Here is a 26,146-nt window from a genome sequence, read left to right as displayed (position 1 = left end):
TTTCCCTCACCTTCCATATCTAATCAATCAGTCAGGCTAGCTCTGCCTGAAAACACATACCTAATCTGTCCACTTCTCTCTAGCTCCACTTCTGCCATCCTAGACTAAGCCATTATCATCTCTTGCTGGAGCATGGCATTAGCTTCCTAAATAATCTCCATGATTCCTCTATTGTTCCCTACATCAGGGTTTCTCAGTCTTGGCATTTTTGACACTTTGGGCCAAATAATTCTTTGTTGTGGGGGCGCTGTCCTGTGCATTGTAGGAAGCTGAGTGGCATCCTTGGCTTCTACTCACTAGACGCCAGTAGCACCCCCCACCAGCTCTGACAAACAAGCATGTCTCTAAACACTGCCAAATCTCCCCTGGGGGACAAAATCACCCCTGGTTGAGAACCCTGCCCTACATCAATTCTACACTCAGAAGCCAGAAAGATCATTTAAAAATGTAAATTGCGTAATGTCACTCCCCTGATGAAAACCCTCCAATGTCTTCCCATTGAGCTTAGAATAAAATCCAAGCTCTTTATCATGTCTTACAAGATGCTCTATGATTTGGCCCCTGCCTATTTAACTAATTTCATCTCTTCCATATCATGCTCTCTCTCACTTACGAAGCTCCAGCCACACTGGTCTTCTTTCTGTTCCTCAAACTTGCCAAGTTTGGTCCTAACCAACCCTTTGCACTTGCTGTTCCCTCTGCCAAAGATGCATCTTCTCCAGATCTTTGCATGGCTCACTGTTCATGCATACAAATCTCAGATCAAGTATTTCCTCCTCAGCAAGGCCTTCCCTGACCATCCTCTCTAAATAACATCCTTACCCTCCTTTTCTATCACATTGCTTGTTTATTTCCTTCACAGTGCTAATTACAATAGAAAATTGTCTTCTTGTTTGTTGCCGGCCTCTTTATTAGAATGTAAGCTCCATGACCACTGCCCGTCTGTCAGTCTGTCGTACTGTGGCGGTTTGCGTGTTGCTATGATCCTGGAAGCTATGCTACCAATATTTGAAAGGTCACCCATAGTAGACAGGTTTCAGCAGAGCTTCCAGACTAAGACAGACTAGGAAGAAAGGCCAGGTAATCTACTTTAGAAAATCAGCCAATGAAAACCCTGTGGATCAGCAAAACATTGTCTGAATCAATGCTGGAAGATCATGAAGATGGCGAAGGATCAGGAAACGTTTCATTCTGTTGCACATGGGGATGCTATGAGCTGGAGCTGACACGATGGTAACTAACAAGAAGAAGCTCCATGAGAGCAGGGACCTTGTCTATCTTGTTCACTGCTGTGGCCCAGTGCTTAGAACAGTACCTGGCACTAGCTGGTAATCAATAAATATTCCTCCCCTCCATCTTCCTCAAACCTCAGGTCAGGTTTCAGTGACCTCCTCTCACTTCCCTTCTAGGATTATTGATTTTTGAAGTTGTTGTTTACCTTCATCTTTCATTTTTAACTATCTTTGACCTCTGTTAAAAAGTGTGTGGTCACGGGTACCATGTACAAGTGTTTGGCATAAAGAAAACAATTGTTATTTTGAAACATAAAGGCCAATTAATTAATGAACTTCTGTTCCTTGCCCCTCAGGTTTTTAGCAGGTCATGATTACTTTCAGCTTAGTCCCCGTTCCATAAGTTTGGGGCTGTAAAGGTCTTTCTATCAGTGGCTATCAATTCAAAACTCACCTGGTTCAGAAGCTCAAACAGCCTCTTTGTCCATCCAGCCCAATTTATACAGTATCATAGGCCTGAAAACTTTTTGTGTTGGCTTCAAGTAGTCCCTGGGTCAAAGGTGGGATGGTCGAAGGTGCAGCGTGGTCAATAACCATGGGCTGAATCCAGAAATCACAGCTTGGCTGCTTCTCACATTGATTTATGGCCTGGTTCCATGAAACCAAAGACAACTGGTCCACCTGGCAGCCGACTGGCTGGAAACTGGAGGCAACTGTTCTCTGGCTAAGGGCCAGGGCCCTCTCGTGGCCTTTGGAAAGCATTTCATGGAGCCATTTTTACATTTTGGCGGGGTGCCGGCTTGTCCCGCCGGGCCGGGCTCTCCACGCTGTGCAGAGACGTCTCCACTCGCCGAGTTGAGGCTCGGATGTGGCGGGAGGACGTTTCCGTGCGCTGGGAGGAGGTTTCCACGTGCTGAGAGGACACCTCGAGGATATGAGGGAGCAGCTTCCCAGAGGGGGCAATGGAGGGCCCCTCGCTGCGGCGCTGGGAGGTCTCCACCTGACGGGTAGATGTTCGCACCTGCCGAGAGGATGTCTCCATGCGGTGGGACGATGTCTCCACGCAAACCGTCGAAGTCTCCTTACGGCGAGTCGTCTCCACTCGGGGCGAAGAAGGCTTACCCCTAAGGGGCGAGGCCATTTTGGGGCTGTATCGTGGACCAGTGAGGCCTCACAGCCCAACGGTCACCCACAATCAAGCCTCTGGGTTACGACACTGAGTCACTTGTTAAGGAATGACGTCATAATGACGTATTATGTCATCGCAGGCACAATGGTGGAAGCCTACGATGCTGTCACAGGCGAGAGTGCTACGACATGCTGACACGTATACTGAGGTTCTTGTAGGGGCTAACAGCCCCGCACTCTCAAGCGCTCCCTGGGGCGAGGGCCAGCGGGCTTGGCTCTCGCACCACCTCCTAGCCATTCGAAAGCTTGCATGGGCGGGGCCGGGGCGGGGCTGACAGGGATGGGCGGGGCTGAGAGGCCCGGAGCTAGGCTCGGCCCACTCCCTCTATCCCACACTGCCCCAGGACAGGAAGGTGAAGTTCTGACTTCCGGAATCTATCCAGCGTCTGCGGTCAGGTGTTGTGTCGACTGGTGGGGTTTTAGTGCCTTTGCTTATTATGGCAGCTGCCGTCGCCATGGAGACAGGTAAGGGGTGCTCTGAGCTTCGAATATTCGCAAATAGAACTATATTCGGTTCGGACACTATTTCCGGCTACCTCTTGGCCTCCTTTCAGGCCTAACTCCCGGCAGGATTAGAGTTCGGACAGGGAGGGGCAATGGTTCTTGTGGCGTCTAGAAAGGCGAAGGTAGTTTTAGCCTTTTAAGAGTTTCGTTCGTTCTCAAATATTTTCTCTGCACTTGCTATTCAAACACCAATCCCATTGGCTTCCCGGCGTGGGCGAGACTAAGGGGGAGAGATTGTATTTTAAACCGTCTCCTCGATTGGTTTTCTGTGTTTCAGATAAGCTTGCACAAGTTTGAAATACCGTCAACAAACTTGTGTATCAGTCTACTATTATTGAAGCTTTTTATGTATGCACATACTTCATGATCTTTCACACTCTCTGTAGTCTCTTTTTTGGCTTGGATTTTGAATTTTTTCTTGATTTACCACTCACTGAACTTTAGCTTAGTTTAGTAACTTAACAATTGTTATAATGCATTATTAAGATAGAGGAAGGCACAGTTGTTACAGCCTATGTCAGTGATCACGGCTCAAACCCCTACGTAGTGGCCCACAAATGGTAGGTATCCCATGTGTTCCTGTTTTCGTTGATGACTTCTCTTTCACCTTAGAAAAACTCCTAACTTATTCGTTTTAATCAGAGCTCTTTTCTTAGACTCCTAAGGAAGGTTTACCTCCTCCCACAGCCAGTTTAGGAAAACCATCATATACCCTTCTTTATACAGAAATGTACTTCAGCATTAGTCAGGTTGCTTTATTCCTGTCATTCTACAAATCAGTATTATATATAGTGACCTTTATTTTGGATGATTTTTGATGTCTTCTGTCCTAGATGATGCTGGAAATAGACTTCGGTTTCAGCTGGAGTTGGAATTTGTGCAGTGTTTAGCCAACCCAAATTACCTTAATTGTAAGTTGTTGAGCGCCTCCTTAAATTGAGTATGTATTAATGATTTCTGACAGAAGAGTTGCAGTTCATAATAGTAGTTATTTTTATACATTCTAACTTAATTGAGTGGAATTAGTACTGCATTTATACTGGTGTGTAGATGTAATTGAGCACTCTGGGACTTGTTTTGAATTCAGTGTGTGCTGGTGATGGGGATGTTAAAGTAAGTAGATTTATTTTAGGAGTCACAAACCAGTGCCCAAGGATTGGTTTGACCTGCAGTTTTTTTTTTTTGTTTGTTTTTTGTGCCTTTCAGTTCTCGCTCAAAGAGGTTACTTCAAAGACAAAGCTTTTGTCAATTATCTAAAATACTTGCTTTACTGGAAAGAACCAGAATATGCCAAGTATCTAAAGTAAGTTTAGTTTTTTATAATTCTAAATATGTGTATATATTTTATTATACTCCAAAACACTGATATTTAACAGACTTTAGTTTCACATTGGAAAAAATATATTTTGATACTCTGGACCTCTTTTAGTTGCCACCACCTTAATACAAAGCACCGTCATCTGCTAACTTGGATTACAATGATCTACTCACTGGTTATCTCTGCTTCCACTCACCTCCCTCCCTCAACGCCAAACCAAACTAAGCAAATCAATATTTTCTTCACAGAAGTTAATTTGATCTCTTAAAAATGTAAATCAGAACATGTCACTTTCTTGCAAGGATTTTTCAATAGCTTTCCCTTGTATGGATAATAAAATCTAGTCGTTTTTCCATGGGCTAAGTCCCTATATGATCTGGCCCCCTCTTGTCTGACCCTGTCTTGTACTACCCACTCCATCTCACTCAGTTTCTGACCCTAAGGAAACCCCAGCTTATAAGTACAATGACATAGCCATAGGCTGAAAATTACAGAACACAGAACGGGGTACTTGTAGGGAAGGTGTTTTTGAGGCCCTGGACAAGATGGTGTCTCGTTAGGTGCCATTGAGTTGGTTCTGACTCATAGCGACCCTATGTATAACAGAAGGAAACACTGCCCGGTCCTGTGCTATCCTCACAGTTGTTGCTCTGTTTTAGCCCATTGTTGCAGCCACTGTGTCAGTCCATCTCGTTGAGTGTCGTCCTCTTTTCTGACCCTTTACTTTACCAGGTGTGATGTCCTTCTCCAGGAACTGGTCCCACCTGATAACATGTCCAAAGTACATGAGATGAAGTATCGCCATCCTTACTTCTAAGGAGCATTCTGGCTGTAGCTCTTCCAAGACAAATTTGTTTGTTCTTAAGGCAGTCCATGGTATATTCAGTATTCTTCACCAGCTCCATAATTCAAAGACAGCAATTCTTCTTTGGTCTTCTTTATTCACTGTCCAGCTTTTGCATGCATTTGAGGCAATTGAAAATACCATGGCTTGGGTCAGGCACACCTTAGTCCTCAAAGTGGCACCTTTGCTTTTTAACACTCAAAAGAGGTCTTTTACAGCAGATTTGCCCAATGCAATACAACATTTGATTTCTTGATTGCTGCTTCCATGAGTGTTGATTGTGGATCCAAGTAAAATTAAATCCTTGACAACTTCAGTATTTTCTCCATTTATCATGATGTTGGAGTCCTGGTGGCATAGTGTTAAGAGCTCGGCTACTAACCAAAAGGTCAGCAGTTTGAATCCACCAGCCGCTTCTTGGAAACCCTATGGGGCAGTTCTGCTGTCCTATAGGGTCGCTATGAGTTGGAGTTGACTTGACGGTAACAGGTTTGGTATCATGATGTTTATTGGTCCAGTTGTGAGGATTTTTGTTTTCTTTATGTTGAGGTGGACAAGGTAAATTTGTAAGTCTTACAGCTGCTGTCTTTTTTTATGTGCTAAGCACTGTCCACATGCTTCACATCCATGACTTTTTTAAGTATGTAACTCATTTATTGATCATTCAGGTTATGCAATGTGCACATGAAGTTATTTTGACCCACTACTGTGGTGAGTTAAGTTTCATCTCTTAGTTAATAAGGTGCTGGCTGCCAGTTTCTCTACTATTAAGTTACTGTTTTTCCTTTTGTATTTAATAAGTATCTTGTGGGGAGATAATTTGAGACTGTGTAAAAATCTTGTTTCATGTCATGCTTTTGCCCACTAATTTTAGCATCTTCTGAAGATTCTTGCCCTAAACAATTTTTACTGTGGTGATTTTCTAATTCCATCATTCCTTCTACCTTTATTAGTTGGAATTCTTTTGCAAGGAAGAGCATTGCCTTGTCTCTGATTTGTTTATTCATTTAATGAATTTTTATAGACTCTTGGATTCTTGTTTTATCTTGTAGGTTATAATTCTGTATTTTCTTGCTCTAATTATTTCAGATTTGTAGCCCCTTCATATTGGCTTTGTGTACTATTGACATGTGCCCATCATCTTTTAAACACTTTTTTTCTTTTTGGCAGCACATAATGATCCAGGCTCATCTTTTACTTCCCTGCCCTAGCCCTGGAATCAGCAATTTCTGCAAGAAACCCTGGGAAATAGTATTTAAAAACCACCACCTGGGCACCAAGTGTGCTCATTGGTACCACAGTGTCATTGCTTCTATGCCATCTCAACACACAAAACTAGGAAATAGATGGATACACATTTACACATAAACACCTCTATTTTTGTATCTTTCTGTATATATTAAAAGTCATGAGTTCATACAGATGTTTTCGATTCCAGCCCAACAACAAAAGGTTTATTCTAGACTTTCCGCTTTCCTTATCTGTAATTCCTTTCCTGATAGACAGAAATCTGGCTCTTTGTCTACAATATACTTACTTGCTCAATTCCAGAGTATACATAAAGTAATTTTAGAATTGCTGTATCCCTGTCAAAAACTTGAGTGTAACATTTGTACATGGTTCTTTTTGAAACTGACTCACTTTTAAATTAAAAGTTCTCTTTTTATCACTGTTGATGAAAAACTAGTACTTATCAGTTAAACATACAATTGAACATGATTTGGCTGCAAATATTGACTCTGTTCACAAGTTACTGTGTGGCCTTGGGCAAGTTAATCTTTATGAACTTAAATTTTATCACTTGAAATTTTTCCTTCATTCTGACTTTTTAATGACTAGCTTCTCTCAGTAAGCAGAGGGAAAAAGACTGTACCACCAAAGTGTACTAAGTTAATGTTAATAGAAATGGTAGTCTACAAGACCATTTTTAAATGAGTTAGAGCTTGGCATTATTGACTTAAATTATGTTGTCATTAACTTATCAACTTAAACCCAGGTATCCTCAGTGTTTACACATGTTAGAACTGCTCCAATATGAACACTTCCGCAAGGAGCTGGTCAATGCTCAGTGTGCGAAATTTATCGATGAACAGCAAATTCTGCACTGGCAGCACTATTCCCGGAAGCGGATGCGCCTTCAGCAAGCCCTGGCAGAGCAGCAACAGCAAAATAACACATCAGGAAAATGAAAATGAGATACAGAGCAGGCTCTCTGAAGACATGTACATAATGTATTTCTTTTGTACAGTAAAGACAAAAGTCTCTTTCTATCTACCCTTATTATGGTAGCACCTAGACCCTTTAGTGTGCTGTCTAACCCAACTAACTTTATTGTTAATAGATTATTTCTGTTAAATGAAAATTGTTCTACTTTTGAGCTCCCTGTGGATTTGTAAATTTTCATTATTTTTTTTTTTAAACATAGTCAGCTGAGTAAGAATGGAAACCTTAGATGCTTTGGACCAATTTAAGCAGACTGTCGGGGATAGGGTATAGGGTAGGGCAGGGCCACCGAATATACCAAACCCTCAACTGAGCTCTGCTGTTGATACACAGTGGTACCTTGGGCAGGTTGACCTCCTGGAACCTCACTGTCTCTAGGATGACAGAACAAGAGGAATGGAGTCAGTGATCTCTTAATTGTAGAGCGGGAACTACACAAAGGTTCTGAGCTTTATACAGTGATACATATCTGTATTCCCATTTGCTTCGCAAGGTAGCTTTAAGAATCGCTAGTATGTTGCTGACCTAGTGGTGGCAGGGAGAAGATTGGTGGTTAACTACTAATTGGACTTTTGACTTGAGGCCAGAATGGAGCCTCAAGTACTTGTGCTCACTCAGGGAAGCTCACATTTATTTGGCAGATACCACAAACCAGGCAGTTAAGTGCTTGTTTAGGTTCTTATTTAATTCTCAGAATAATCCTTGTTTATAGAAGAGGAAACTGAGGTTTAGACCGGCTAAGTAACTTGCCTAAGGGTACACAGCTAGTAAGTGGTGGTTCTTCACACCACTAGGCTAGTTTCCCGAGTCCCCTCTCTGCCACCCACCTCATCCTAAGTGAAGCATGTTTAGACAGCTGCAAAACAAACTGCCCAGATTAAGCAGAGGCTGGATTAGATGCTTTCCTTCAGTGATTAAGTTCTATTCTAAAGCCAAAGAAAGGGTTTTAGGATTCTCAATTGATTTGCAAATTCATGGAATTTAGGTAAAAGATACCTTAATCCCTTTAGAGATTTAGAAGCTGTCCACTGTGATATTAAGGGTGTTTAAGTGTTTCACCTCCGGTAATACATTTGTATTACTGCTAATCTGGAAGAGTTATTTTACCCCTATCTTAAAGGTATACATACAGTGCAGATGGAGGGTTCATGAGCATTTTAATAGTGCACTTTTGTTTAGACATATGCCAACCTTTTTTTACATCATCGTTTATTTAATAAGCAAGTATGCATTTCTAGAGCAAGATTAAGAAATCAAGATACAATTGCCATCATCAAATCTTAATCTTCAGAGAACAACATCTCCACAAGGCTGGACTGAAGACACTCAGATTCTACCAGTTTTTGAGGCTGTAAGAGAAGAACAGTCAAATCTTAATACACTGCTACAAAATGTTAGGAGTGCATTGTTCTAGCTTGAAATGACACAAATCTTGGAACACAAAAATTATGCCATTCAGAAACTACTGACTGGTTGTAACAAGTTTTATGAAATTGTTTAAAATATTTGCCTCAAGATGAAATCATTAAAATACTTGGCTCAAGGGACTTAAACCCAAGATACCAGGAAGGTGTACACACTAAAACAAGAGACAGCGTGCCCAGTGCCATCCCTTTCCCCTCAACTCTTCAGGATACCAGATGCATGACTGAACTTTCTTTTTAATCAGAATTATGCATTAAATGGAAAATAATAGATGCTAATGCTTTAAGGAGTTATGACTTAATCAGCTTTATTGAGGACTGCTTAAAGAGCTTTTTTTTTTTTTTAAAGAAGAATGCTTAAAAAAACACGGAAAAGTCCTAATGGTTAGATATTTGCGTTAACAGTTTACTGGTATTGGCCGTAGAGATGGACAGCCAGGTTAAAAATTTTGAACGCACTCTGACAGCAACGTGATATTTGGGATCAAACAGCAGTATCTTTTGAAATTTGAATCCAGAACAGTTAAGACAGTTTTGACAGTGTAGAAACAATTATAGCCCCAAAATGTTTGAAGAAAAATACTCACTGTTCCATATTTAAGTAGTGTAGGCACTGCAGTTACTTTCAACTTTTTTCTGAAGTCATTATTTGGATCTTTCCAGCTATTAAGAAAGCAATCATGAAAAAAACTTGTTTGGTTTCTTCCAGTTTGCTTGATATTTTGATATACTCCTACATTTAGTCTTGTAGCAATTATTGTTCTTGTTGTAAACATTTAAAAAACTTGAGGACTATGACTTATTACTCTGTGCAAAGTTTTCATGTAAAGTGTGACTGAGATATATAAAATAAATGCAAAGCCAGTTAAGTTTTGAACTTAAACCAGGCCAAATTCATTGAATTACCTTTACTAAATACTAGCGGCTGGAAATTTGTATTTTAATAACTTCTAATTGTTTCACTTACCAGACTTTACCTCAGAATTCACCTGAGTCAGAGCCCTTTCTGCCTAAGTTTGCATATCTGTGAAATATAGCATTTCATTGCCACTTACTAAGGTTTTTCTCCTACTTGGCAGTAGATGAACACGCATCCTTCATTAATATGCTTCAGACCCTCTCGGACGACTGGTTCAGCTTTAAAAAAAAAAAAAAAAAAGTTGATATAAAATAATAACACATTAACACGGATAAACAGCTTCTCTCTCTCCTCTCGGTAAGTAATCAAACTTTAACCTAAAGTTAACAGAGAAGGTCAGCATAAGTCAGATGCTCTCTTCTGGTCTTAACCGGTTGCAGTCAATAGCGACCCTACAGGACAGTAGAACTGCCGCGTAGGGTTTCGAAGGAGCGGCTGGTGGATTCTAACAGTTGACCTTTTGGTTAACAGCCGAGCACTTAACCACTGCGCCACCAGGCTCCTTTATGATCTTAGACTCACTTTAAATGTCAGGACCAAGTCGGAGTCCTAATTGCCCACATTCCACAGCGCCGAAAGCAATGAAGGACCCAAACACTTGGCTGACTTATCTATCGAAAGAAGATCAACTTACATCTCCCATAAGACACTAATCATACTGCGGAAGTGGAAAATGTCTTGAACTAGATTCCAAGATCATCTGGGTCCGAATGAAGTAATACGTGGTAAAAAGAAGAGCGCTCTTAGGGCGGGGAAGGGCTTAAGAGCAGAAAAGAAGTGAACAGGGTGGGAAAAGGAGTCAAGATGACAGCTCAGATCGCCCCGTAGATCTCTGGGACCACGGCTCCCTCCTCTGCCTCTTCTCAACCCAGCTTTATGGTCGTGGCCAGACAGGCTAGGCAGCAGCCCCTGAATCCCGGCCTCACCTTGCACGCAGTCGGGGCACCAGCTTTTTCCTTCAGCGTCCTTAGAACCGGTAAAGTAGGCGAAAATGGTCTTGCCACTGTGCTGCTCCACAGCCCCGCTGAATTCCTCGAACCCAGACACCTTGACTTCCTCGTAGCGGGCCATCTGGAGAGAGTGCTACAGATTGCTTAAGGAATCCTCTATCGGGCCGCCACGGGGCGGGGCCCACGAGGGGCGGAGGAGGTGTTTCCGGGTGGGCTAAGAGGGGGGAGGTGTCTGAGAAGTCAGCGCAGCTACGGGAGCCTCTGGAGGCCATAACTAGTCCGCATCGTCTTTCTGCTCTCGCTTCCCGAGTCCTTCGGTGCTAACTCCAATACCAGTTTTTAGCTTCCCCCAAACCCAGGCTTCTGCCCTAATCTGGTCCTGGCCCTGATTCCACGTACACTGGCTGCAAAACCTGCTGCCTTACAACACTTGGACCCTTAGGTAGCTTAAGAGCCTTAACTACTCCCAAGCCGCCCTGCGCCTGTTGCTATGGCGACTGGGCGGGCGGCCGGAAGCGAGGCCTAGTTGGGGGCTCCTACCCGCCTTTCGGGATCGGCTCCTCGCCCCAAGCCAGGTGGGCTCGGGCCGGAGGTGGGGGGATTCTGGGAAGCTGCGTTAGGAGTTACAGACCTGGGGGAAGAGAAGACCTTGACCCCAGGGCAGACCCTGCCGCTGCATACCCCCCCAACTACCTTATCTCCTGCTAAGTCTTCTGGGGGACCTGGGACTGGGGGCGGGGGGGGCGCGGCAGGCGTCCGAGTTTGGGCGGGGGTGGGGCAGGGTGGGGGCGCTGGCAGGGAGAAAGGCTGCGAGGGCCGGAGCTGAGTGTGAGAGTGCGTGTGTGCAGCAGCGCTGGGAGCGAGGTGCTTACAAAGAGTGCTCTGAGGAGTGCGTTGGGGAAGAAGTGGTCTGGAGTTACGAGCAGGGCGACTGGCCGTGGGTCCTTGCCTAGGTTGCGCAGGGCCGAGCAAGCCGCGGAGATGCCAGCCCGTTGTCTGGGGACCAACAGGCCGAGGCGGGGAGTTCGGAGGCCTTGGGGGAGGAGACGGGCTGCAGGGGCGCCTCGAGGCCGTGGAGCCAAGCGCCAGTCGAGGTTCTCGGTGTGGGGAACTGGCTGTGTGAGTACAGAGAGGCTGCAGGAGTGTCGGCGGCCACGGGGGAGGAGACAAGCTGCGGAGACAGCAGGGGCTGTTGGGGTGAATGAGGCCCTGGGGACACCTGAGACTCCAGGGTCTATTGAGGCTGCAAGAAACCCAGAGACTGTGTGGGTAAACGGGGCTGTGGGGGAACCCGAGGTGGTGGGGCCTACCGGCTCTGTGTGGGTGACTGGAACTTGCGATGAAGAGACAGACGATAGGAGTCTTCTGGGCTGTGAGAGAAAAGGTCGTCCTGGATCTCTGGGGCATGGGAGCATTCTGGAACTGTGGCTGAAGGTACAGGCTATGAGGGCAGCTTCAGGATGTGGGGAAGAAAGCAGAGTTGAGCTCTACCCTGTGCCGGCAGGGGAGGGGCCCGTTGAAAGGGGTGTCCCTGGCCAGGCTTCTTGGGTAGAGACAAGCCGTGGTGGTCTCACAGGGCCGTGGGTGAAAGGACAGGCTAGGGCAGTCCCTCGGGCCACAGGAGTACCTAGAGCTAAGGGGTTAGTGGCAGGTTACAAGGCGGCTTTAGGTTTGTGTGGGCAGGGACAGGCTGTGAGGATGCCTGATACTATGGATTCAAGTTCTGGGATTGCCTTGTGCCGATGGGGGAGGGGACATGTGGGGATGCCTGGGGTAGTGGAGGAGATAGGCTGTGGGGTTGTCGCAGGTTGTTGGGGAAAAGGACAGTCTAAGGGGGTGCCTGGGTCCATGGGGTGGCCTGAGGCTGCAGAGGTGTCCAGAGCTGTGGAGGGAAAGATAGGTTGTGAGGGTGCTCCAGGTCTGTGGGGGAGAGGGCAGTCCGCACAGGTGCCTGGTGCTCTGGGAGAAGAGGCAGTCTGTGGCAATACCCCAAGCATATGGGGAAGGGGACAGGCTGTGGGGGTACCTGATGTTGTGGAGGAGGAGACTGGGTCTGCGGGTGCCCCAGGCATGTGGCAAAGAAGACAAGCTGTGGGGGAGATAAGCTCTGGGGGTATTCCTGGCCTATGGGGCACAGGACAGCCTGTAGGAGTGCCTTGTGCTGTTGAAGAGGAAACCAGATATGGGGGTGACTCAGGATTCCGAGAAAGAGGACAAGCTGTGCGAGTAGAGACCACCTCTGGAGGACACCCAAGGTTATGGGGAGCTATTCAGAATGTGGGAGTATCTGGTACTGATGAGGAAGAGGCAGGTTCTGGGGGTGCCCCAGTCTTGTGGGGGGTGAAACAGGCAATGGGAGTACTTAAGACTTTGGGTGAGGAGACAGGCTGTGGGCATGTCCCCGGTCAATGGGGAACAGAAGAGCCTGTGGGGGTGGCCCCGGCTGTGGTGGTCCCACGGGCCATGGCAGAAGAGACAGGCTATGGTGGTACCCCAGGCCTGGGGTACAGACAGCAGGCTTTGGGGGCGCCTCCAGCTGAGACAGTGCCAGGAGTTGTTAGGGGGGAGACATGCTGCAGGCATGTCCTGAGCCAGTGGGAAAGGAGGCAGGTTATGGGAGAGCAAGAGACTCTGGTGCCTACAGCTTTAGAGATGTCTGGGCCTGTGGATCAAGAGACTGGCTCTGGGGATGTTTCCTGCCTGTGCAGGAGGAGACAGGCTGTGGGGCCGTCTGCGACCGTGGGGATACCTGAGGCAGCAAGTGTGCCTAAGCACAGGTGTACTCCAGTAGGGGTCCCCACAGCTGTGGATGTGCCCAGCTCTGAGAGGGTGCCTGCTGCTGTGTGGGTGTCTGGCCCTATGGGGCAGGAAGCCAGCTCTAGAGATGTCTTGAACCTGTGGGAAAGGGTTCATACTCCCCGAATGCCCAGTGCTTCGGGGATGCCTGTGGCTGTTGAGGAGCTGTGGTCTATTGGGGAGGATACTAGTGCTAGGGCTTTCCCAGGATCATGGGGAAGGAGACAGGTTGTCGGGGTTCCCATAACTACCAGGGTTTCTGTGGATCCTGAGGTGCCTGGGCCTGTGGGGGAGGAGCTTGGCTCTGGGGGTGTCCCAAGATTGTGGGAAAGGAAGCAGGCTGCTAGGGTTCCTGTGGCTGGTGAAGTGCCCACCCCTCCTAGGGTGCCTAGTCCTCCAGGTGTGGAGCCTGGTTCTGGAGGTTTCTCAGGCTTGTTGGGAAGGAGAGAAACTGCACAATTACCTGTGGCTGTAGGGGTGTCCACAGCTGGCAGGATGCCCATGGCACCCAGGAGGCCTAGAATTGTGTGGGAAGAGATGGGCTCTGGAGGTGACGCAGGTTTATGGGGAGGGAGAGAGACTGCAGGAGTACCTGCAGATGCCGGGGGTCCCACGATGCCCACGTCTGTCAGGATGACTGGACCCATGGGGGAAAAGACTGGCTCTGGGGACATCTCAGGCTTGTCAGGAGGCAGACTGACTGCAGGGGTACCCATGGCTCTGGGGCTGCGCACAGCCTCTGGGCTTGTGGGGGAAGAGATACACTCGGGGGGTCTCTTGTGCATATCGGGGAGAAGACAGACTGCTGGGATGCCTGCGGCTGCTGGGGTTTCTGTGGCCATGGGAGTGCGCACAGCTGCTGGGGCCCCTGGGCCTCTGTTGGGGGGTACCAGCTCTCAGGACGTCTCAGGCATATGGGGGAGGAGACAGGCTACTGGAGTACCCATTGCTGCCAGTGTTCCTGGCCTTGTGGAAGGGGAGACTGGTTCTGATGGTGTCTCAGGCCTGTGGAGGAGACAGACCAGAACAGTCCCTGAGGTTGTTTGGAGGCCTCAGTCTTCGGGGGTGCTTGCAGCTGTGGGAGTACCTATGCCTGGGCGGGTGCCCGCTGCAGTGTGGGTGACTAGGTCTATAGGAGAAGAAACAAACAGGGGTGTCTCGGGCCTGACAGTGGTGAGAGAGTCCACAGAGGGGCCTGGGGCTTCAAGGGAGGAGACAGGAGGTAGAAGCATCCTGGAACTGGCAGGGAGGAGACAGGCTGTGGGGGTGTTGCATACTTGTGGGGGTGGGGGCAGGTTATGGGGCTGTCCCAGATCTGTGGAAGAAGAAACAGACTCCTGGAATGTTCCCGGAGTGTCAGGGACAAGAATGGCTATGGGGGTGCCTGAAGCTGCAGGGATGCCTCCAGTTTCAAGGGAGGAAACAGGCTTTGGCCATTTCACAGGTCATCCCCAGCAGAGGGGGAGGAGGCAGGCTGGAAGACTTTCTGGAATCAGAGTGAGGGGGGACAATTTGGGAGAGAATTACGTGGAGGAGGACAGATTAAGAGGGGCATCCCAGTAGCATGTGAAGGGAACAAGTTCGGGGGGGAGGGAGTCTTGGGGCTCTGTGGGAGGGAACAGGTTGGGGGGAGGTTGGTTCTGGGCTTGAAGGCACAGGCTATAGTGTCTCAGAACAGGGGAGAGAGATACTTTGTGGAGATGTCTCAGGGTGTGTAGGGTAACAAATTGGGAGGCTTCCTGGAACAGTGGGAAGGGATAGGTTGCAAAGTGAGGGTTGTCCCAGGACTTTGTGTAGAGGGGCAGTCAGGGGTGGGTGTCCCTGGGCTTTATGAGTGTGTATGTGTGTGTGTATGTAGCGTCACTTGAGGTATCCTGGAGCTGTGAATCCTAGTCTTTTCCTAATGGAGAATGAATTATGAGGCCTTTGGCGCATGGACGCATCCAGGGGGAAGTGCTGGCCACGTAAAGGTTGCCGACGCCCCGGCCCTGCTTCTGCAGGCTCCATTCTGCGGACTCCAGCACTGAACTGTGACGGTGTGAAGCTGTTCGAGATTGCTTCGTTCCTGTGCCTCCTCCCGTCTTTTTTTTTTTTTTTTTTTTAATCATGTCTCAGCTGCTTTAGAAATAAGGAATCTCGGACAGCTACCTTTCTACCCCTACAGATGTGTCTGTCTTTAAGCAAATCCAGTCTACAAACCTTGGATTTATTCAGAAGCTTAAATTAGAGATTTGTTTTTGTTTTATTTTTTTTTAACCTTTCCCAAATGATTTGCTATAGGATTCCTTGAGAGAACAAGTTGCCCAGTGCATTTAAAACTAGTCAGCTTACAGAAATTCAGCTTAACAAGGGTTTGTCTGCTATGCTCAGAACACTGTGTTGTGGGAAATAGAAGAGCAAAACAAGGCCCTTACCTTCAAGGAACCTTGTCTAGCTGGGAAGATGAGACAGATACCCGTGAAATAGGTAAATAACAATATGAGCCAGCACCGTGTGTGCTAAGCACCATGATGAGTGTTAGCAGTAGTAAAGTGTATGGAGCATTCAGAACAGGGAGAGGGAATGGTGTGGGTATTGCCCTTTATACTTTACAAAGTGCTTTTATGTCTGTTCTGTCATCGTGTGTGTGTACAGGCAGTGGGAAGACGGGAAATTGAAAATTTAGAGAGGTCCCTCAGCAAGTTAGTGGCAGATCCTGGCTGAAATCCAGATACCCTGATCCTGTAGGTTTACTTAGAGCCATTCAGAGATATGTCCATTTGGGCAGCCTGATAGAGTGAGGCATATTGCTCTTTGACTAGTCTACTAATGTAGACTCTATGTTGATAAAACCGCCCTACTGGAAAGTGCTAGATTACCACAGCAGAGCTCTGTTTTGGGAGTAATGTTCTACTGGAGACCTTTGAAATTTGGAATGAAAAGAGTGCAAGACATTGTCATTAAAATAGTGTGTGCTCCTATTCTTTTAGAAATGAGAATTCCAGAAGTGTAATTGCTTTTGTAAATGGAAAAAGCTATCATATACCTGTCCTTAAGTATTCACTGTTTAGTATGAGTTTGTTATGGACTACTTTTAGAATATTGTTATTGTGTGCATGCCCTTGTGTTTTCTTTATTCTTTTCCTTTAAGACTGTTGGTCTGAAAGTAGCCTTCTTTCATTTTAGGCAATGGTTTCAGGGAAGATCTGTTGGCTGATGACTAGGTTTCTACTCTTGTTCTACACCACCCAACGTGATGGGACCAGGTAGACCTGTTCCGACCTGTGTTCATCTTGCATCTGATGTCCAACTAGATGGGAGATGTGACCCCAGGAAACTTCAGACCCAGGTAGTTTTCTTTTTTTAACTAAATATTTTAGAATGCTCCTAAAAATAAACTCTCCTACTTAATCTTTATACCATTATCCCACCTAAGAAAATTCACCAAAAATAATAATTTCCAAATATTAGCTAATAGCTAGTCTTATTCCAGTCATATACCCAGTTGACCCCAAAATGTCTTGAAAGTTGAAAGAAATTTACAGTGGATACCTAGCATTAATATTTTATTTTCTTGGTTTTATCACATACCTATTTTTCAACTCCTCCCTCTAGAGATTCATCCATCAATCCATATTATTTTTGACACATTTCAAAGTAAATTGCAGACACTGGTACCCTAAATACTTTACCACGCAAATCATTAAGCTAGAGTTCAGTCTTTGTTTACAGTTTCTTTTCTTTTAAAGTAAAATTTACACGGAAATGCACACATCTTAAGTCATATTTGTTGAGTTTCAAGGTAAGTACTCGTGTAACCCGTACCTGTGTTAAGATACAGATCATTTCCATATCCTCAGGAAGTTCCCTTGTGCCACTTTTCAGTCAGTCTTCACCCCTACCCTCCAGAGGCAACCACTCTTCTAATTTTTTCTACCAGAGATTAGTTTTGTCAGTTCTAGAACTTCATGTACCTACACTTTTGGGTAAGACTTCTTTCACCTAGTACAGTGCTGTTGAGATTCAGCCAGATTGTTGCATGCGTTGGTAGTTTGTTCCTTTTTATACTGAGTCATATTCCATGATGTGAGTGTGCCACAGTTTGCTTATCCGTCCTCCAGTTGATGGACCCCTGGGCTGTTTCCAGTGTAGGGCTGTTATAAATAAAGCTGCTATAAACCTTCTTGTACAAATCTGTTTGTGAACGTATTTTCATTTCTCTTGGGTAAATACCTGGAGTGAAGTTGCTGAATCCTAGGGTAGGTGTAGATTTAGTTTTATGAGAAACTGTCAGACCTTTTTACGAAGTGGTTATATCATTTTACATTCCTACTGACAAGGTGTGGGAGCTCCATTTGCTCCACCTCTTTGCCAACGCTTGGTGTTGTGAATCTTTTTCCTTTTCACCATTCTGGAGGCTGTGTAGTAATGTTGTGGTTTAAAAAAAAATTTTTTTTTGACATAATTTCAGACTGACAGAAAAGTTGCAAGAACAGTACACAGAATTCCTGGATACCATTCTGCCAGAGTCCCCAAATGTTAACATTGCCTCTCTCCCTCTCTTTCTCTTTCTCCACACACACATACACAGACATATTATTTTCTAAACTCTTGGAGTGAGTTGCAGACAGGATGTCCTTTTACCACTAAGTTCTTGTACGTATTTCCTAAAAACAAGGAATTCTCTTGAATAACCATAGTACAATGATCAAAATCGGGAAATTCACACTGAAATAATACTCTCATATAATCTGTAGACCTTATTGAGATTTTGTCAGTTGTCCCAATAATGTCTTTTATAGCAAAAGAAAAGCCAAAATTATGAGTTGCATTTAGTTGTCTCTTTAATCTCCTTTAATCTGAACAATTTCTGTATTTCATGACATTTACCTTTTTGAAGAATACAGGCCAGTTGTTTGAGAATTTTCTCTCAATTTGGGTTTATCTGATGTCCTCTCATAATTAGATTTAGGTTAGGCACTTGTGGCAGGAAGACTACTGAAATGATGTTGAGACCTTCTCAGCACCATATCAGGAGGCACATGCTGTAGATTCGTCCCACTGCTGGCAGTGCTAACTTACATCATTTGATTTAAGATGGTTTCTGCCAGATATCCGCATTGTAGTTACTCTTAAGTTTTGTAAATAAAAAGTATCTTTGAGATTTTGTAAATATCCTTTTACTATTCAAACTCATCCACTAGTTTTAGCATTTATTACTGATTCTTGCCTGAATCAGTTTTTTATTATGATGGTTGGTAAATGGTGATTTTCTAACTTCATCATGCCTTCTACATTTATTAGCTGGCTTCTTACTGTAAGGAAGAACTGTCTCTTCTCTCGTTCATTTATTTCTGTATCTGTCTATCTATATATTAGTGGGGGCTCATAGATTCTTAAGTTATTTAGTAGTTTAAATTCTTTACTATTATTATTTATTTTGATGTTCAGATTGTCTTTGAAAAGAATCACTTCAAGCTGGTTCCTCTGTCCCTTTGATGTATTCCCATTAATCTTAGATTACTTTTGGCCACACAAACATATTCCAAACAGATATTCCAGACTCAGCTTGTCCTTTCCCTGTCCCAGCCGTGGAATCAGCCGTTTATCCAAAGAGCCCTGATCCCCTTTAGTGGAGAACGGTATTCAGAAATGAGTATCTGGGTACTAGGTATTCTCATTACCACTAAGTTGTCCTTGTTTCTAGGTCCTCTTAGAGAACAGAGTTAGGAAGTGTATGTGTGTATTTGTGTGCATATATACCTGCAAACATACATACTTGTATACAGATCCACACGCATGTAGCTCTATATCCACTTCTTTCTATCATTTAAGCTATTTTTCTGTCTGTATATCTAAATTAAAAACCATGAGTTCACACAGGTGTCACCAACTTCCTTCCAACACTTTCTGTATTTGTAATCCCCTTCTCCAGCAGTATGAAACCTGGCTCCCATTATCTACGATATGTTTACTTACTTGTGTAATCCTAGAATGCACAAAAAGTAGTTTCAGAATTTCAACCCATGCCTCTGCAAAAAAAAAAAAGCCTACAAATTAGAGTTCAATATTTGTTTAGAGTACTTTCTGTTTTTATCCTGAGGACCTGTAGTCCAAATACCATGTTCAAAAGATACTTTGGTTAACTTTTTTTTCACCCCCCCCCCACCATAGTGTACTTACGTTATTCATTTGAAATTCAGTTCCATTCATTTGTTTCTGCTTGTATTCATTTTTAGGGGTTTCCCCCATCCTCATGGACTTTGTTTTCTTTTCTTTTTTTTCTTCCTCCCTCCCTCCCTCCTTCTATTTTTCTTTCTGGTATGTGGGAAATATTAACATAGTTCCAAATATACCTGTACAAAAAAATAGATTCACGGAAGTGTTATTCTCTCTATCCTTCTCACCCAGTTCCCACCCACACCCTATGGATAACTAGTCTCAGTCTCGGGTTTGTCTTTCCTGGGTTTGTTTTTTTTTTTCCACAAATGATCAGATGCACGTATATTTTCTCACGTCCCCTTTTTTTTGTGTGAAGAATAGCATATTATACTCTTTTTGCACTTTTCACTGAACAATATGTTTGAGCACTTGCTCTACATCAGTTCGCAGAGATCTTCCTTGTTCTTTGTTATATTTGCAAGGTACTCCATTGTGTGGGTGAACCATAGTTTTTCAGCCACTCTCCTACGTGGGCATTTAGGATGATTCCAGGATTTTCCAATCACAAACAGTTTAGCAGTGAATAACCCTGTGCATATGTATTGTTGGGGGTAAATTTCTAGAAGTGAGACTGCCGGGTCCAAAGGTAAACACATTCGGAGTTTTGTTAGATGTTGCCAAATTCCCCTCCAAAGGGGTCGGACCGATTTGCCTTCTCACCAACACAGTGTGAAAGTGCTTGTTTCCCTACAGCCTCACTAGCAGAATGTGTTTTATATATTTTTTTATTTTTGTTAATCTCATAGGTCAGGGACGGCATTTCAGTGTAATTTTAATTGGTATTTTTCTTGTGATATTGAACATCTTTTCATCTGTTTAAGGGCTATGTTTATATATTATTTGGAATATTTTGGTTTGTGTCTTTTTCCCATTTTCTATTGGGTTTTGATCTTTTTTCACCTTACTTTTTAAAGTTTCTCTGTACATAAGGTATTACCCCTTCATATTTGATTTCTGTTGCAAATATTTTCTCCCAGTTTATCAGTTCTTTTTTTGACTGTTTTAATTTTTATGTAGTCAAATTTATCAGTTTTTTCTTTTGTTGCATCTGAATTTTGAGTCATAGTTAGAAAGCCTTTCCCCACACCCAGGTAAAGAGAAATTCACCTTTTTTTTTTTTCCTGGAATTTATATTAAATTTCCCACATATCTTAGCCTTATTTTGACTCTTTGGGGGAAAGACCTTTCCCAAATAAGTCCGTAAGTTTCAGGTACTCTGTCTGTGCCCCTTTCAAATGGTAAGCCTTTTTTCCTCTAGTGAGGCTTTTGACTACTCTTTTTTTTTTTTTTCTTCCCCCAGAAATACTTCCCTGAAGTTTTATCACATTGTTTTTTTTTTTTTTTTTAAGTGACTTTCATATACATGATTATATATACGCGCTTATTTAATCGTGACAGGGAAGGCTATCTTCAAGATTAACGCATACAGCACAGGGTTTGTTGAATTTGTAGGCACAGATCCTCTTGTTTACCTGTCTTTAACAGGTCCATTCAGGAGGATACATACTTAAAGCCATAAATTGTGTATTTCCTTTGACCTAATAATCCCAGGATGGGGAATTTATCCTATGGAAATAATTTGAAAAGAGATAAATGGATGGAAATATTAATCAAAGCAGTAGCTTTATTAGTGGAAAATCTGGAACAATCTAAATGTTTGATAATAGGGTTATAGTTAAAGTGTGAAAAAGCCACTCATTGAATTTTAGAATACGAAATCATGAAAAATAATAAAAACTGTGGGAATGTGGAAACATGCCTGTGTTTGTTAAAAGAAAAACAAAACAAAGCTTGTATCTGCTGTAATTAAAATTGACTAAAACTTAAGCTTGCACGGTAAAACCTAAGTGGAATGTCTGGCGCAAGATGCACTGAGGTAGAGGATAAAAACGTGGTCCAACCATCAGGTGAGAAATCGCAGGAAGATCTGAAAGGGTATGGTCAGAGGGCTGAGATCCGGTGTGGCTGGATGGCACCACTGGGGAGCAGTTCCCTGGAGAGCTCAGAATGGATTGGTCACTCTTCCTTAAGTGGTTGCTGCTTGAAGCTTTTTGAGTTGAGTTTTAGGGGAAGATCCCAGTATGATCTTAGTAAAGAGAAGAATAAGACTGTGGGACTGGGTGATTGTGGGATAGAACCAGGAGTGTGTAATGGACTCAGGCTGATTAAACAGAAAAATACCTCTTAGCACTAATAATCTCGTGGGTAAAATTTTAGAAACTTGATTATAGGCATATACCAGCTATGCAATGTGTCACGTATCTAACGTGTGCTTACTTTTTATTTGTTTTTTAAAGAACCAGCTGCAGTTTAATAGGAATGTTCCCACACATTCAAGCAACTTGGCAATCAGATATTCCTGTCCACATGCAATTAGAATTGAAAAACTGAAGCACTCATTCAATGAATCATACCATTGTAAAGATTCGAATTTTAGAGATGGGCCTGACCCGAGCAGTTCTGTTTCATTTTCCGTCATATCAGAGGAGAAACTTAGCTATGCTGTCCACCTAGCCAAACGAGATGTGAAACGAAGACAATTTGAAGAACACATGAAAGAACATCATCTCAGAAGTCAGCCCCAAATCTCTCAGAAATGTGGACATACGACGAAGTCTAAAATACCTGAACACAGGTTAGAAAAGAAGGAAACAAAAGGTCATGAAGTCTTCCCATGCAGCCACCAGCCATCCAAAGTTGAAATTTCCAGCTCAGGTGCCAAGGTATACCTGTACACATCTCATCCAGGACAACCAGACCTTATCGTGCAAAATTCGCCACCCACCCGGGATCCAGGACTTCAGCCACATTCCAGGATAGGTGAACACAAAAGCCTGTTGGAAGTTCAGCGGCTCCAGAAAGAATTGAGCAGTTGTATCCACAAAATTGAGGAAGTAACTAAAAAAGGTGAGAAAAATTAGATTCTTCACACTTTGAGGAGATGCTGTGAGTGTGAGGTAATCCAAATGTATTCCTTTGGACCTCCCAAAACTCCCATCCCTCCTTCTGTTTGTTGGTTCACTTGAGTGGAAACATGCATGACAAGACATTTGAACTTGGAGTTTGTTTAGCATCTTTGTCTCTGAAGAGTTTGCTCTATTCTAATCCCTGTTTCCAGCAGAGGTCTTTGAAGCAGCTCCTTGACTAGGGTGCTCTTTGTAAGTGGACTGACTGAGGGCCAGCTAGGATTTGGAGTACCTGCTGCCTGTACCTTAGGTCTTCTGACACCAGAGTGCAGATTGTCCTGTAATATTTCCCTTATTTATCTAGAAGTCCTTCTGGCAAAATTATTTTTAATTTTCTCAAAAAAAAAAGAAAAAAAAGCATAGTGTATGCATAATGCAAATAAATTCGAGTTCTAACTTTAGTGATATTTAGATGAGTACATGCTGGTGATGGGAAGTTGTGGATATACTGAGTGTGAAATCTCGGATCACAGGGTACAAAGGAAGGTGTATGATCATCATATACTTTCTACTCTACAATTCTGCAGTGTTCTGAATGCGCTTGTATGTCCCTAGGTGTAGAGGATTGATTCCTTGTGGAGAATTTGGGGTTATCGTAGCTGATAATAATTAGGATCAAGCCCAGTTTTCAGACTGCAAGAAGTAAGAGGTTGAACATCAGCAGGAACCAGAATTCTCTTATGCATTTCACATTTAATTCGTATATGCGTGCGTGTCCTGAGATGTTATGTAAGGAATTGAAGGTGCCTCACAAAAACACCTGTGACTGAACAAAATGAAACACAAATATGTAAATGAGGATATTGTGGCACAGGAGAAAGTAAGATTTACAAGGGAAGGGTTACAGATGTGTCTCTGGGCTTTCTAGCAGCCAGAATTCACAAAACAAGACAAAACAATGTTTTAATATCATGAATAATTCCGAAACATCCCTGCATAAAAATAACAAACGCCCTGAGGCTTGTTTCTTCTAACACCTGTTGGTGTTGGTCTGTGGCACGACTCCCCAGCCATGAGGCCACGGCTCTGTTGATCTGGCCTAATCCAGGTGAACCTTTAGAGTAGCGCTCAACTATTCGTGAGGAAGGATGGGGTTTTTTGTTTTTAATTTTCGTTCCATCACAAATCAACACTTCCGTAAAGTATAATAAAAATGTCACGACAGTGGCAGACCGCTATAAAAATGTGTAAATGCATACTTTCAATTTCTGTGCTTACCTTGTCGTGGACTGATTACGGTTTGCGGGCGGCTGCCTTCCACCGACCACCCTTTCAGTGGCACTGAAGTGCCAGGTAGTGTTTCCCGAGTTGCTGCTCTGTAGACGGGTTGCATCAGAATCATCCGCAAGGTGAGCAGTTAAAAAACCCCGCGGAAGTCAGTTATCATTTGTATTCATGTACATGTGTGAACCCGAGTTTCCTACTTACTGTGCAGCTTGAATGGGAGAGAAATAACTGGGTCGTATAGGCTCCTGTAAGACTGCATCTGTGTCCACTATTCCTGATTTCACATTTTTGCTTTCTGCAAAATAGCCTTACTGTTTTCATGGTTTGGCGTTTTACTGAGTAAATATTTAAAATTTAGACTTATAAAATACACTTACACTAGTAAAGTGGTGCTTTATCTGATTCATATTTTGGGGCTTTGCCCAAGAATTTGTGTAAACATGTTTGAAAACCACCGCCTGGGAGGAACGGAAAGACTGCCTCTCCCTCAGGCAATCCTCCAGAAACGATTTCTTTGAACCAGTCTTTTGAAAATGTGGAGCTTCAGTGTGTACAAGGATGTGCTTCCTGACAAATATATAAAGACTTTAGACATTTAGTAATTTTAGCACTTGCCATTTTAATATGCTCAAAAAAGGATTTCTCTTTTTGATTCAAGATAAGGAAGTGTGAAAGTAATCTTGCTAAACGTAAAAATAGGCCAATAAGTGTTTTTTGAAAAAATAGAAAGCATGCCAGATTTTAGCTCAATATAAAGAATTCCAAAGTAGTGAGCAGTGCCTCACAGGGTTATAGTCTGTCCAGTGGGGTTGGTTCAGGGACTCTCTGCCTGGAGGGGAGCTCAGTCTAGTCCATGTCTTCATGGCCCTTCCGTGTCTGAGTCGGTGCATCGGCCCACTCTTTCCTAGTTTCTTGGCTGATGTTAAACGACTGCCTCATTTTTTTTTCCTTAATAAAGATTTAAAAATTTATTATCTCTTTTGACTAGTTTTTATATATGGTTTATAATTCACTCTGGGGGAAAACAATCTTTGCAGATAAAATAGAAGAGGCTTTGGATCCAGATGAAGAGCGGCGAGTCCAAATCAGGAGACAGGAGCAAGCCGTGCGTTCTGCCCGGATGCTCTACGTCCTCCAGCAGCAGGTGGGAAAGCCCAGGAGGAGTGGGACATTGTGCTTGGTGTACTGAGTTTCTAAGAGAATTCCTTCTGCCTCAGAAATATTAGCACCACAGTATCCTACATGAATGCTTTTGAGTTTGTGAGGCTGGATCACGAACCTATGGACAAATAATTATTTTCTTTTTCTTTTTGTCATTAAGGAGCCCTGGTGGCACGGTGGTTAAAGTGATTGACTGCTTACCGAAAGTTTAGTGGTTTGAAACTGACAGCGGCTGTACGGGAGAAAGATGTGGCATTCTGCTTCCATAGAGATTTACAGCCTTGGAAACTCTGTGGGGTCACTATGAGTTGGAATGGAGTAGATGGCAGTGGGTTTGGGTTTTTTGTCATTGACCTTTATGTGTGTTTGTATATTGTGTGTGAATGGCCAAACTCCTGAGAATGTGGTTCTGGACTTTTGGGGGCCATAGACTCTTGGCTGCTTTTCCCAGAAAAAAATGTTTTTACATTATACAGCATACATTTTTGCATATAAAGTCAGGTGGGTCGGTTTCCCAGAAACCCATGGTCCCTTTATAAGCCCTGGCTCTAGAGGAAAGGGACCTTGTTAGTTTCCCATCTGTCTAATCCAGTAGGAGCTTACCAAAACCAAACCCACTGCCATCAAGTTGATTCTGACTCATAGCGACCCTGTAGGATAGGGTAGAACTGCCCCATAGGGTTTCCAAGGCTGTAAATCTTCACAGAAGCGGACTGCCCCATCATTCTCCCCTGGAGCAGCTAGTGGGTTTGAACTGCCAACCTTTTTGGTTAGCAGCCCAGGGCTTTAACCACTGTACCACCAGGGGTCCAGTAAGAGCTTAGAAGATAGTAAATAATTTGATTATTTCTTTAATAATAGTACATTGGTATTCTGGTGATGGGGAAAAAAGTAAAGGCTGTGTTAAGTGTTTCTTAGGACACATTTAGTGGCTGATAAACAGGCATTTACAGTCTTGACATTGTGGATAGATTTTTAAAAATGTTCATTGTAAACTTAGTGCCTTACTCAGTAATAAGCCTTTTAGCTCATTTCTGGTCACTGAAGTCACACCTTGGCCTTATTGCTTGAATCAAAAACTTGACTTTTTCATTTAAAAGAAAATGCCTGAATTAGATTTTGTTCTATATTCTTTTTGGGTTGTATATCAGTCCTTACTCTACTTTGCTGCCATAAAAATTGTTCTAGAACAT

The 26,146-nt window shown here is 43.7% G+C and overlaps 4 protein-coding genes across 6 annotated transcripts in view; 2 read left to right on the top strand and 2 right to left on the bottom strand.

The window, feature by feature from the left end:
- Positions 1-1,958: 1,958 nt before the first annotated feature.
- On the bottom strand, positions 1,959-2,373 carry CUNH17orf100 (chromosome unknown C17orf100 homolog). The gene has a single exon (XM_004376238.2). The coding sequence runs from the start codon at positions 2,371-2,373 to the stop codon at positions 1,996-1,998; it is 378 nt and encodes a 125-aa protein (XP_004376295.1). The 3' UTR covers positions 1,959-1,995.
- A 384-nt stretch (positions 2,374-2,757) lies between these two features.
- MED31 (mediator complex subunit 31) lies at positions 2,758-7,546 on the top strand. The gene is made up of 4 exons (XM_004376112.2): positions 2,758-2,885; positions 3,758-3,835; positions 4,131-4,227; positions 7,083-7,546. The coding sequence occupies exons 1-4, from the start codon at positions 2,858-2,860 to the stop codon at positions 7,273-7,275; spliced, it is 396 nt and encodes a 131-aa protein (XP_004376169.1). The 5' UTR covers positions 2,758-2,857; the 3' UTR covers positions 7,276-7,546.
- Positions 7,547-8,501: 955 nt separating this feature from the next.
- On the bottom strand, positions 8,502-10,787 carry TXNDC17 (thioredoxin domain containing 17). Its single transcript, XM_004376111.2, has 4 exons — positions 10,579-10,787; positions 9,789-9,870; positions 9,321-9,396; positions 8,502-8,658 (listed from the first exon to the last, which is right to left on the bottom strand). The coding sequence occupies exons 1-4, from the start codon at positions 10,721-10,723 to the stop codon at positions 8,590-8,592; spliced, it is 372 nt and encodes a 123-aa protein (XP_004376168.1). The 5' UTR covers positions 10,724-10,787; the 3' UTR covers positions 8,502-8,589.
- Positions 10,788-11,092: 305 nt separating this feature from the next.
- Positions 11,093-26,146, top strand: part of KIAA0753 (KIAA0753 ortholog) — a 71,030-nt gene continuing 55,976 nt past the window's right edge. For all 3 annotated transcript variants that reach the window (XM_023731130.1, XM_004376237.2, XM_023731131.1), the window contains exons 1-4: positions 11,093-11,177; positions 16,564-16,726; positions 21,897-22,506; positions 24,830-24,936. In XM_023731130.1, coding sequence (XP_023586898.1) covers positions 16,634-16,726; positions 21,897-22,506; positions 24,830-24,936 — 810 coding nt within the window. In that variant the 5' untranslated portion in view covers positions 11,093-11,177; positions 16,564-16,633. The remainder of the gene's footprint in view (positions 11,178-16,563; positions 16,727-21,896; positions 22,507-24,829; positions 24,937-26,146) is intronic.

This window comes from Trichechus manatus, unplaced genomic scaffold (assembly GCF_000243295.1).
Source record: "Trichechus manatus latirostris isolate Lorelei unplaced genomic scaffold, TriManLat1.0 scaffold00040, whole genome shotgun sequence".
Lineage (NCBI taxonomy): Eukaryota > Metazoa > Chordata > Mammalia > Sirenia > Trichechidae > Trichechus > Trichechus manatus.
The sequence above is the reverse complement of the archived record's forward strand: the minus strand, read 5'-3'. Positions and strand labels throughout refer to the sequence as shown.

Coding starts and splice junctions, on each gene's coding strand:
- TXNDC17 (XM_004376111.2), bottom strand. CDS start 10,723: ATGGCCCGCTACGAGGAAGTCAAGGTGTCTGGGTTCGAGGAATTCAGC. Junction 9,871..10,578: donor GTGCCCCGACTGCGTGCAAG/GTGAGGCCGGGA, acceptor TTTTTTTTAAAG/CTGAACCAGTCGTCCGAGAG. Junction 8,659..9,320: donor CACTACTTAAATATGGAACA/GTGAGTATTTTT, acceptor CTTCTCTTACAG/CCTCAAAAACTGGTAGAATC.
- CUNH17orf100 (XM_004376238.2), bottom strand. CDS start 2,373: ATGGCCTCGCCCCTTAGGGGTAAGCCTTCTTCGCCCCGAGTGGAGACG.
- MED31 (XM_004376112.2), top strand. CDS start 2,858: ATGGCAGCTGCCGTCGCCATGGAGACAG. Junction 3,836..4,130: donor CAACCCAAATTACCTTAATT/GTAAGTTGTTGA, acceptor TGTGCCTTTCAG/TTCTCGCTCAAAGAGGTTAC. Junction 4,228..7,082: donor GAATATGCCAAGTATCTAAA/GTAAGTTTAGTT, acceptor ACTTAAACCCAG/GTATCCTCAGTGTTTACACA.